Source organism: Homarus americanus, unplaced genomic scaffold, assembly GCF_018991925.1.
Source record: "Homarus americanus isolate GMGI-L3 unplaced genomic scaffold, GMGI_Hamer_2.0 scaffold20465, whole genome shotgun sequence".
NCBI lineage: Eukaryota > Metazoa > Arthropoda > Malacostraca > Decapoda > Nephropidae > Homarus > Homarus americanus.
Window position 1 is genome coordinate 1007036 of NW_024756914.1, and position 12032 is coordinate 1019067.

General features: G+C 39.4%; 1 protein-coding gene across 7 annotated transcripts in view; it reads left to right on the forward strand.

The window, feature by feature from the left end:
• The window catches only part of LOC121857226 (lethal(2) giant larvae protein homolog 1-like), a 56933-nt gene that overhangs the window by 23329 nt on the left and 21572 nt on the right, over positions 1 to 12032 (forward strand). For all 7 annotated transcript variants that reach the window (XR_006087136.1, XM_042353187.1, XM_042353192.1 and 4 more), the window contains exons 3-13: positions 6105 to 6189; positions 6710 to 6825; positions 7443 to 7586; positions 8136 to 8274; positions 8495 to 8691; positions 8871 to 9019; positions 9370 to 9542; positions 9724 to 9844; positions 10552 to 10691; positions 11235 to 11387; positions 11622 to 11726. Coding sequence is in view for 6 of the 7 variants with exons in the window: in XM_042353187.1 (XP_042209121.1) it covers positions 6105 to 6189; positions 6710 to 6825; positions 7443 to 7586; positions 8136 to 8274; positions 8495 to 8691; positions 8871 to 9019; positions 9370 to 9542; positions 9724 to 9844; positions 10552 to 10691; positions 11235 to 11387; positions 11622 to 11726 (1522 nt within the window). In the remaining variant the exon portion in view is untranslated. The remainder of the gene's footprint in view (positions 1 to 6104; positions 6190 to 6709; positions 6826 to 7442; positions 7587 to 8135; positions 8275 to 8494; positions 8692 to 8870; positions 9020 to 9369; positions 9543 to 9723; positions 9845 to 10551; positions 10692 to 11234; positions 11388 to 11621; positions 11727 to 12032) is intronic.

Below are 12032 nucleotides of genomic sequence, written 5' to 3' on the forward strand. Positions count from 1 at the left end.
ACGGTCTTAGGGGTGTGTGTGTGTGTGTGTGTGTGTGTGTGTGTGTGTGTGTGTGTGTGTGTGAGAGAGAGATTTTAAGCCCATTTTGGGTTTTATTTATTTTGTATGCTTTTAGCTTAAGTTAATGTGTCTGGGTTGGTTGTTATTTCCGTAGTGGTGGGGGTAAGGGTAGTGGCGGGGAGGGAAGGGGTAGGGGTGGTGTGGTAGTGGCAGGGGTGGTAGTGGTGCTGGGGGTAGTAGTGGCAGGGGTGGTAGGGAAGGTGGGGGAGAGTGAAACTTGTGGTCGAGACATAGTATTGACTCACACTGTGGGTCTTTGTGGAGTGAATATTGATGATGATGAGGAGGAAGAGAGAAGACAAAAACTGAGACACTAGTGGGAGGAACAAGGAGAGGGGAGAGGAGGTGGTGATGAGTGGGGAGAGGAGGAGGCGATGAGTGGGGAGAGAAGGGGGCGATGAGTGGGGAGAGGAAGAGGCGGTGAGTGGTGGAGAGGATAGGTAGTGAGTGGGGGAGAAGAGGGGGCGGTGAGAGGGGTGGTAGTGAACAGTGGGGTGGTTGAGGCTACTGTGTAGTGTTGTTGTGTCATAAGGACCCTCCCCTCCCCTCCCCTCCTTCAACTTCTCCATTTCTCTCCCTTCCCTCCCCTTTAACTCCTCTTATATCTCTTCCTTCCTCCCTTTCTTCTTCCTCCGCCACTTTTTTTAACACATTCCTCATTTATCCTACGACTTTCATAAACCTCCACACACATCTCCTCCCCCCCCTCCTCTCTTCCTTTCTCTACCCCTCTTTCTCTCTCTTCCTTTATTTCCCTCTCCTCTCTCGCTTCATCCTATCTGGTAAATGACTAACTGACTGTCGCTCCACGCCCCTATGTCGCCTAGACTAGACCACACACACACACACACACACACACACACACACACACACACACACACACACACAACAACACACACACACACACACACACACACACACACACACACACACACACACACACAACACACACACACTGGTTTAGCTACCATGAAAGGATAAATTATGTGACGCGAACAACTGCAACAGAGAGAGAGAGAGAGAGAGAGAGATTGTTTCAACTGCTGGTAGGTGTAGGGATGTGGGGGGGGGGGTTAGCAACCAGACTTGATATGTAAAGAGATGTCTCGCTCCTTGCTTGTCGTGGTAGTTGTAGTAGTTGTGGTAACGATTGTGGTTGTTGTATTGGTGGTGGTGGTAGTTTAGTGTGATGGTGGAGAATAATAATAACAATAAATATTATAACACAGACGAAGGCTCAGGTGTGCAGAGCAGTATAGTCTATCTCTGGGGTGATTAATTATAGGGCAGGTGACAGGTAGCGTAAAGCCCCACGGTAATGGACTCAGGCGGGAGGGAACAATTAAGGAAGGACTCTGTGTGAGGCTGGGCAGGTGGACAAAACAGTTGTACACCTTATTTACACCATACCTGAACTCATTAATTAGACCGACCATACCTGAACCTTACCTGGCCAATAATATATGTTTATTTGTTCAATTCGTGTTTATTTGTTCATTAAAACTATCGAAAATCTTATTTGTTCAGTTTTTATCTTTATTCGTTGTAAGTAACTGTGGGTGGCAGTGAGGGGCGGTAGAGAGGGTGTGAATGAAACAGTTCGCATGGTGTGTTGACGTGTTGCACATAATGACTACCAGCTGGACGATGGTACTGTGTGTGTCACGAAAGATATATATATATATATATATATATATATATATATAAGGGAAGTAATGATATTATGTGATAGAGGCAGTGGTGGTGGGATAGTGATGGTGGTGATGGTAGGAGGACAGACTGGCCCCCAGAGCCGTGTAGAGCTTCCCAGTTCCTCCCTCACACAACACTTCCGGGGAAGAATTTTCTAATCTTTAGCCGGGAATTCTGTGTTGGAAAATAATGTCCTTTTTGCAACCTGGCCTGAACTCACCTGACCTAGCTGAAGTTCCGCTAGGTTGGGTTATGGTCGGGAAAATAAGGATAGGTCAGGGTTAGGATAGCTCAGGGATGGATAGCTCAGGGATGGATTAAATCAGGTGAGGTGAGGTGAGGTTTGATTTAGGCGTAGTTCATATCTGTATATGGTTGTTCAAGTGACCACGTCTCGGTGTCCGTGCTTGAAGGTGGCGCCGTCTGTGGACCGAGTTGAACACTACGACAAGACTATCACAGTCTAGCCAGATATCAAATGGCTTCTGGCAGACCAGTCAGCTGAGTCTGGTCACTGTTAAGCCATGTTGTTATCCTTATAGCAGTAATGTTACATGTATAGAATTTTTGTTACGGGGTTGAAAGGGTGGTTTTAGCCATTGCCAGAGTTATTTCCGTTTTATAAGAATTGGTATCACGGGTGTACAGTACATACGAGTATCCAGACAACTTGGTGTACTGTACGTGTCTGTGGCTGGTGACATGTTTGGTTAAGTGAGGTTTCTGCATCTGGGGTGACGTCACCAGGGCTCTTCAACACTTTGTCACTTCAGGACAAAACCTGCAACAACGTTTCTTAAAGGTTACGTTGAATTTATACGTCTATTTGTTGGTTACGTTTGGTGAAGCTGCGTTGTGACTGCAGTTTTTTCCTACTACAATGCTGGAGAGAGAGAAGAGGTGGGGGGGTTATTAACGTATATGCCTCTGGAGGGTTATGGTGGGTGTTACTCCCCCAGACCCGGGATGGATCAGGGAGGGGGGCAGGTAGACTGGGGGACCACAATTGTGTTACTCACTAACTTGTAAGGCTTGACAGCTCAGATTTCACTGTCTTTGTTCGACACGGGGTTGGCTCTTTGACTGATTGGCTGCCTCGATACATGCCTGCCAGATGGGGTGGTTTACTTGTCTGTCTGTCTGTTTGTCAATTGGTTTATAGAAAGGTTGCCACTGCCTAGTTTTCTGTGAAAGTTTATTATTATTATTATTATTATTATTATTAAATCTTGGATATCGTTATTATTATTTATTAATTATAGTAATGTTCTTTGGTGTTTTTGTATTATTACCTTTATCATTGTTACTAGTGATTTATATTATTATTTTATTATTAAGATGAATGCAGGGCCACAAAGACGCATAAGTTAATGAGTTAAGGTTAGTGTGTCAGCCCGTAAACTTGTATCTTTGTGTGTGTGTGTGTGTGCGTGTCATTTGCGTATGTTTCCGCTATGTGTCATCTCCGTGTGTGTCCGTGCTTCAACTGACTCCTAGGATCGTGTTTTTCCCGTCAGGTGTCAGCTGATTCCGCAACGCTGGCGGGAAGTGACAGGCAGGTCTTGTTGACTAGTGGACCGAGGAGCCTTTGTTTTAACCAACACTCAAATTTTCTTCCTCTTTCACTGATCACAAGAGTCGAGTGACTGGCTGAGGTGTGTGTGTGTGCAGGATAGAACCGGGACAGCAAAGAACCAATTCTCTTGACAATGACTTGCGGGTTGATAAGGGTGCTGGGGAGGGGAGAGGCGGGGGGGTTAGTATGCACTGGGAGGTTAGAAAACGTCTCTGGGTGTTGAGGTTTACAGGTAGTGACAGTGGGGGGATAGCGCTGAGCTTTTGTGTACCTACCCTCCACCGGAAGGGCTTCACTCACCCACTACAGTATACAGACTTACTAGTTCGTGGGTCTACATGGGTGATTATTTTAGACCAGATTCTAACGTAATTACTGAAGTAGCGTCTGGCGTTTATCTTGGCTGTGTCGGACGAACGTTTTCACCATAGGTACTTGTACTTCGAAACGTTTCTCCAAATTGTTTTATTATTTTTTGTAAGATTTTCCTACATCCTTACGTGTCTTATTTCCGGATTGCGCATTGAACACTTAATTGTGAAGGTCATTAGGTTAGGTTAGTTAAGGTTAGGTTAGGTTGGTGATGTTAGTTTACGAGAGAGAAGCTCCGTGACGGCCCGTGTCAGCTCACAGCACAACGCTCAGCTGCATTGTTCACAGATGGACGTCACTCCTGCCTGAACTGAGCTGAACTGAACCTCGCCTGCAATACACCGCATGGCAGTCTTCAGTTTTTATACATTTACTTTACATTTTTATTCATAATTATACAAAAAAATACCAAAAATTACTTAACTTATTGTTTATGTACCTGGATTTCGCTCTAAATTATTTACTGTCTCCGGGCTGCCACTTACACAATGTTGCCACAACTCTTGCAACTTTTTAAGGCCACCGAATGCTTGTGAAAATTTGTAGCGAATCGAAATATTTTTGCTGTTGTAATCAAGGTGAATGAGTTTTTCTCTCGCAAAGATAATGTATTGTAACAACTTTTAACACATAGGCATTTGTACACACCTTAAGTATTTACGTCTCTCGAATTAAAAGGCTGAATTTAATTTATCAACTCTCAGGTAAGCGGAGAGTGTTGGTAATCCTGCCACAAGTTATATTTACATTGTATTCGCTTATTATGTAGTAAACCCAGCCAAGGTTATTGGTGACTCTTACTCTGTGTTCTCTCATTATCCAAAATTCCATTGGAACATAATTAGTTGACGTAGCTGTGGCAGGAATATTTTGTTGTGAGGAAAATAACGGTAAAAAGTAATGGGGGATACACAGTACATGAACACTAAAGACTACCATAAGTTACCGTGAGGGGATGTGTGCTTAACTCAGTAACGTATCGTATATCTGGTGAAGTAGTACGATATACTGTCATTACCTGACCTCAGAAATCAAGTACATTACAGGTACATAGTATTAACCTAACCTAGCCTAAGTAAACACCCTGTACCTTCCAAGAAAAATATTGATGAAATGGGGTGGAATGTTTCACTTCCGGGTTTTATATATTTTTATATTTTTTATATTTTTTTTTGGGGGGTGGAAGCTGTGTGACGTGATCTTTTGTTGAATATCAGTATTAGGTTACATAAGGTAAGAAGTGTTCCAGACATACGGTACTCAGAGGCTGTTGAGACCGCTAGACTAGGGGCCAAGACGTGTGGCAAGAGCAGCCTTTGTCAGCGGTTCTTTGCACGCCTCCTTGGCTTTATCTAAGAGCTGCCTCTCATCACAAGCACACTCGAACAAGGCCTCACATCCCCACCTCAATTATTATTTTTTCCACAATGATGAATAACGAACCTAAACTAAATAATTTTTGTTCTTTAAGTCACTCTTTTCACACCTCATTATTTTAAGTATACAGTATATGTCGACAACAACAACCGATAATGACAAATGATAACAGATAAATAATGAATAACGTCGTAAATAATGTCATACACGGGTAGAGAGATTGAATAGAAATCAGTGATAAGTCAGGATAATGGACTTCAGGAGTTTGCCACAGAGTCTCAAGAGGAATATCGACTAAACTTTCTTGGAAGACGCCAGGCCAGCTTTTGTTATGGATGCTGGGAATAGGTTAGGTTAGGTCTCTCGGTGGCTGCTCGTATTTTAACCTTTGGATACTGTATATATTGTCAACCATAAACTAAGATATACTGACTGATCCAGCTTCTTAGGGGGTTTTAAAAGGTGGTTTTTGTCAGCTTGTTTTCTCTTATGTTTGTTAAGACTTACACTGGTGTTTTTGGGGTGGGGCAGTAGCGGGGTCTATTGTCGTCAAAGATCAGTATTCTCAGAGGTTTGTACAGTGAACACGAGTTTTCTCTTCTTGTAACTTAAAAAGAATGCACCTGGCAAATTGATATCAGCTGAAGAACACACTTATGGAAATTGGAAAGATTATGGATGTTAATTTTTTTTCACCTAATTGATGCTGTGATAATGTACTATTTTTTTTTTAAGGACTAGTCAATGTTTCATAACAGTAGTTATAAACACTTAAAATGGTAAAACATAATGTTGTACAGGTAATGTGAACCATGATTGCCATACTGTATAAGATATGTACTGTTTTGATGTACTGTTTAACATGGCAGTTGTTTACCCAGTCAGTTTTTGGTCATCCTTTAAGTTGTTTGTCATTGATAAACAAAACTGACTGGTTAAACTGTGTGTGTGTGTGTGTAATACAATTTCATGTTTGTATGTGAATCTGATACATATAAGACGATGTTTTTCCTTAACGTGAGGACAGTTATGGCACACCAGGAGTAGAGTTGTATGGTCAAGATGAGAACAGTGAATCAGCCATCACTCACCTCATCTTTCTACAAGGACAGGTTTGTTACTCCTCTGTTATGTCTTTTTTCTAATAGGATAGTTTGCATTTTAGTGATTAAGAAGAAAAACAAAAGACATTGGAATGTAAAGTTACCCCCCCAAAAAATTATTTTTTTTGAATTGGTACATAGTGTTTTATTCTTTCTGCCATAGTGGGTTTTGGTTCTCTGTTTGGATATTTTGTGAAGAAATTGCACAGAAGCATCAACTTTCCTATACAAGTGTAGTGACAGATTACAGTAGAGTATTATTAGCACGATCAGATAATGTATTCTGTATTTTATTTACGTATAAAACATTTCTACCATACAGTTCCTCCATTGAAGTCTCTAAATAAGGTATGAGTTTGAAGATACCTACAGTCTTACCTTAGTTAAATCCAGGTATAATAATTTACTACAGGTTTTTATATCCGTAGTTAATACACTTAGTAATCCGTGAACTAACCAGTTATGCCGTGTGATTTATTTGGTGTGTAATAACCTCTCCTTGTGTGGGTGTGCGTGTGTGCCTTGACAGTGTCGTCTAGTGTCTCTATGTGAGGACAACAGCCTACACTTATGGCAGCTAAAGCAGTTAGATGACTCTGGTAGTATGCAGCTAACCCAGGCCAACTCCACGTCACTTGAGGGAAAGTAAGTTTAATCTAATATATTCACAAGAGCTCTATAATGAACTTTATTTTAGCATTTACTGGGATAGGATAACTTATTAGCATGTTTTAACCCCTCTCTCTCTCACACACACACACACAGAGTTAAGCAGAGTGTAGGGAGGAAATGGTAGAGGAAAGGGGATTAAGACAGGTGTAGGAGGTAGCAGGAAGGTGGGTAAACCTATCAAGTAGAAATACCTAAACCTACCTCAGCCTCTGAGATTTCACGTTGAGGAATTTGCAATTATGTGTTGTTAATTAAATAGGTGTAGCTTTCCACCATTGTTAGTTTAGTAGATTGGTAGATAACTTGGTACTGTACACTACGTCTGTTTATTAAAGTCATAATGTTGTTTCATATCTTTGAGGTTCTTAATTGATCACATCCACTCAGACTTGTACTGTACTTTTCTCCATTATTATCACCACAGATTACTCTAGCGCTGTGTACTATATTGTATTGTGTTTTCCAGCAACATTTGAGAGTGAGACATAAGTACAAAGTAATTAACACGCTCTCTATATTAAGCTTTATTTTCATTACTTACAGTATACCTTTCTGTCAATTATTGAGTGTTTCTGTCTCCTTTCCCCCAGGCTGAAAAAAATAAGTGTAGTCGTAGCGGACAGCAAGTGTGAGCACCTAATGGTGGGAACTGAAGGGGGCAACATCTACCTTCTCAACCTGTCAACGTTTGCCATGTCAGACAACATCATCTACCAGGATGTTGTCATGCAGAAGTAAGTTAGCTCATGTGTTTTATAAGTTTATCTGACATCATTAAGTACTGTACAATGAAGATGCTATATCTGTACTGTACTTATGTAAGTTATATGTTTAATAGCTTTTAGGTATCTGATAGTATCAACATCTGTCAGGCTGAAAGAAATTATGATATTTTATACATTTAATATGTTTAATGTTTCCTTCCAAAATGTTGTCAAGCAAAAATAGAAGTAATATTCATGAAATTGTTTTGTGTCTAACACCATCTTGTACCAAGATGATGTCTCTCAGGAGTACTGTACTGTACTGTTTATGTTACTGTGCTAAACCTTACAGCTGTTCATTTCTTATACAGTATAATGAAAGTAATGAAGTAAAATATCTTTATTAAAATACAGTATTTTAGTAACAACTGTACTGTGTAAGACTTATATTGTCACATAAGTTTATTAAGGAAGCTGGATGGTTTGGGGAGGCTTCCCTATGATTAATGTCAGTTTAGAGGAAGTAGAATTTATTTAAGTAAATTGTCTACACCACTTGAGCAATGGTATATTTTTCAGTGTTCCTGAGGACTACAAAGTGAATCCTGGTCCAGTTGAAGCCATTGCTGAACATCCAACAGAGCCGAACAAAATTTTGATAGGTTATCAGCGTGGCCTGATAGTTCTCTGGGACAAAAAGAATCTTTGTGCTGACCAGGTGTGTATGAAATGCCTTTTACTACTGTGTGGCAAAATGTCTCATGTAGAAACACCTTTCACCATCCTTCATTGTTGGATGGGTCAATTTGTACAGAACTTACAGATAACGAGAGTAAACCTCCAGAATACAAGTGCTATAGTGTGAAGAGTAATGGGAGAAGAACTAAGAACAAGAAACTGTATTTAATGAATACTTTACATCATATAATCTTTTCCAGACATATGTGTGTAGTCAGCAGCTTGAGTCTGTGTGCTGGCATTCAGATGCATCACACTTCACAACCTCACACAATGATGGCAGCTACATGGTGTGGTCGGCAACAGAGTCAGCGCAGCCTACTGATGGACCCCACACTGTATATGGGCCTTTTCCCTGCAAACCCATCACCAAAATCCTAAGGCCGACCGGAAAGGAGTAAGTTCATTATTTTCTTGCCAAAAATATTTACGTTGCTATTTTTTTTTTACAAAGTCTCTTATAATAATATGTTTTCCAGTAGAACTTTTAGCGTGTTTTAATATGTGTACATGTGCGTGTGTTAAGGTAAAGATTGATGGCTCTCTCTCTCTAAAGTAAAATCATTGTTCTTCTAGCGAAGACTTCATTGTGTTCAGTGGTGGCATGCCGAGGGCCAGCTACGGTGACCGCAACACTGTAACGGTAATACTCGGAGATTATCACGTGACTTTCAACCTCACCTCTAAAGTTATTGACTTTGTACTAGTGAAGGATAGTGAAACTGGTAAGTTAAATTTGGCTCTGCATCACTGTAGCAATATTGTCAACATTAGTTTTTATTATAGTGGTTATAATGTGGATTTATTTTTGTATGTTCTGTATTTGGTTTACTATTACGGTATATATATATTCATGTATTACTGGTCAAATGGTTCCCAGACCTATTAGCCATAATCCTAATTGAAAACAACCTAACCCTAATTATTAGCACTGAGGATGTCTTCAGTGTGGGTACCTTCAGAGTTGTGGTTGTGTAGACTGGGCCTCAGACCTGGTGGTAAGGTTGGGAGGGACTGGGACTCGTTACACCAGTCACTAAATGTGTCCAAAATATGTTTTGTACCTTGCTATCAGGACATGCAAGCTGCCTGGCCATTCTAGCAGAGGAAGAAGCTGTGTTTATAGATCTGGAAACAGAAGAATGGCCAGCCTTTGCTGCTCCCTACCTGGCATCTTTACACTCATCTGCAATCACATGTTCTGTATTGGCATCTTCAGTGGCAGAAGATGTGTTTGACAAAATTAAGGTACAGTAATGGGTGTTTTCTGTCCAGTCATTGGTATTTACTTAAAGTATAATTCATGTTTACTGATATCTTGATTACAAGTTTCAGCATTTAATTTTTTTTTTTTTTTTTATAAGAGAAAAACCTCAGCTTATAGAGCACAGGCAAGCTTTTACTGTCTCTTAAATTTGTCTCTGTGCAGGAGGCTGGGTCCAAACAACAGACAGGGCTGTCCACCCGGCCTTGGCCCATCAATGGAGGCAAAATAAAGAACACTGATGAACCTAAGCAAAGAGATGTCTTACTGACGGGTCATGAAGATGGTGAGTTGGTCTCACAGTTTACAGTGACATGTCTGCTTTTTTGTTGTGTTTGTGTAATATATTAAGGTAAGATTTTGTCTGATTTGCATTTAACCAAAAAAATTTATTAAATAATTGACATGTCATCATTTGTTGTCTTTAAAATAGGTCTCTTTTTATGTATTAAATAAAACAACAGAAGTATATTATGATATGATAACAAGCAAACTGTACCATTTATTTGGAAGGTGATAAAACTTTTGGTCAGGAGTAGTGATTTGGGAGCTAAAATGGTCACTATTGTAGTCCAAATATGTCGTCCAAGGATAAAATCTCACCAGTCAAGCATATGATGTTAATATGCTAAGCTGATTTCTATTGATAGAATATTGGCTGTTCATCAGATTATTTTTTGGATATGAATACTTTGTCACAGTATTTGAATATGAATGGAAGTATTGTACTACAGAACTTAGATTTTTTATTGGAATGTTCTGGATTGCATTTGAATAAGACTAAAGAATAAAAAATACCCCATCCCTGATTGAATGCACATGTATTAAAACTAATAACATTATTATGATATATTTGCTACTGAATCAAGTGTTTGTTTGTATAGTGTAATGCAAGATCTAACAAAATGTCTTTCTGTCACTACTCGAGTAATATTTCTAACATGCACAATCTTCATGGATATTTTGACCATAAGAAAACTTATCTCTTTCCAGGTACTGTACAGTTCTGGGATGCCTCTGGAGTTTCTCTGACACTTTTATACAAGATACAAACATCACAACTGTTTGTGTCAGAGGATCTTGGAGGTGACGGAGCTTCGGCGGAAGATGATGATTGGCCGCCGTTTAGGAAGGTCAGTTTCTCTTCATCTAGATTGTTAGTGTAGTAAGAGAAAGGGGAAAGTGACTGCTTTATTCTGAGCCTTAATCAGTCATTTCTCCATACTGCAGGGCCTTGGACACCAGCTGAGTTCACATAGGTTTAAGGTCGCTTGTTTAGATTTTCCATAGCTCATCTACTTTCATTTTAATAATAAATGTAAATACATCAAAACAGTTTAGATCATTTATCTATAGTGTACAGTGATGTGTGTCTGTCTGTCTTTGTTTTTACAAGTTCAAGATATTATGATATTTACTTAACCCTTTTAAGATTTTTCCTATTTCTAAATTTAATAATAATTAATGACAGACCAGGCAGATGATTGGGGTCTTGTTATGGAATACATGGTAAGGGGGAATGAATGAATGGCAGGGAGTCGACGGAGAGTCAGTGTTTGGTCTTGAGTCTGGCCTCCGTACAGTACAGTATAGTACAGAAATGAAAAGTCTTGGAAGGGTAAAGATATTTTTCAGTCATGTGAACAGTATTAATGACAAGTTTATTATCCCTATAGGCTGGGCTGTTTGACCCATACAGTGATGATCCAAGACTGGGTGTGAAGAAGATGGAGATCTGTCCTTATACTGGAACACTTATTGTTGCTGGCACAGCTGGACAGGTTCTTGTACTCAACCTGACCATGGAAGAGAAGGAGATAGTACCAGAGGTAACAGCCATCCCTTGTTATCTGTTATGTTACTATTATTAATCCTCCCCAACCTTATGAAAAATCCAGCTCTAGTGCTGATGGTACATTTTACACCATTGTTTTTTGATGATTATTAAACTTCTGTATTGTTAACTAACAAACATAGAAGAACATTCTTATGGTTTCTGAATGTTTATTTTAATAATATTTATTAGATTTAAACAAATTTGAAATAAATTTTTTCTGTTACAGTGTGTGAAAGTGAACGTGGTAGCTGAGAATGATAATTTTGTCTGGAAGAGTCACAACAAGCTTGACATGAAGACGGAAGCTGTTAAATTTGACCCAGGCATGCAGGTAATGTCCCTGACTGTAATGTACAGTATTAGTTAGGTATTTTGATGTTGTTTTATAAATGGTATTATTTCTGTTTATATTTGCTTATGTTAAATAATGACAATAAAATGAATGATTATTGATAATAATAGAGAGATAAAAGTGAACTTCAGGCACCCATTCACAGCTGGGTTGGTTTGGGCAAAAGTCACACTAAGCTGCAGTAAAACAATCTTTAGATATTTGTATGGAAAGAAATATAGAATGTTTTTTGAAATATATAAAAGAATATTATTACAAAACTTGTCTCATGCTGATATTTATTTA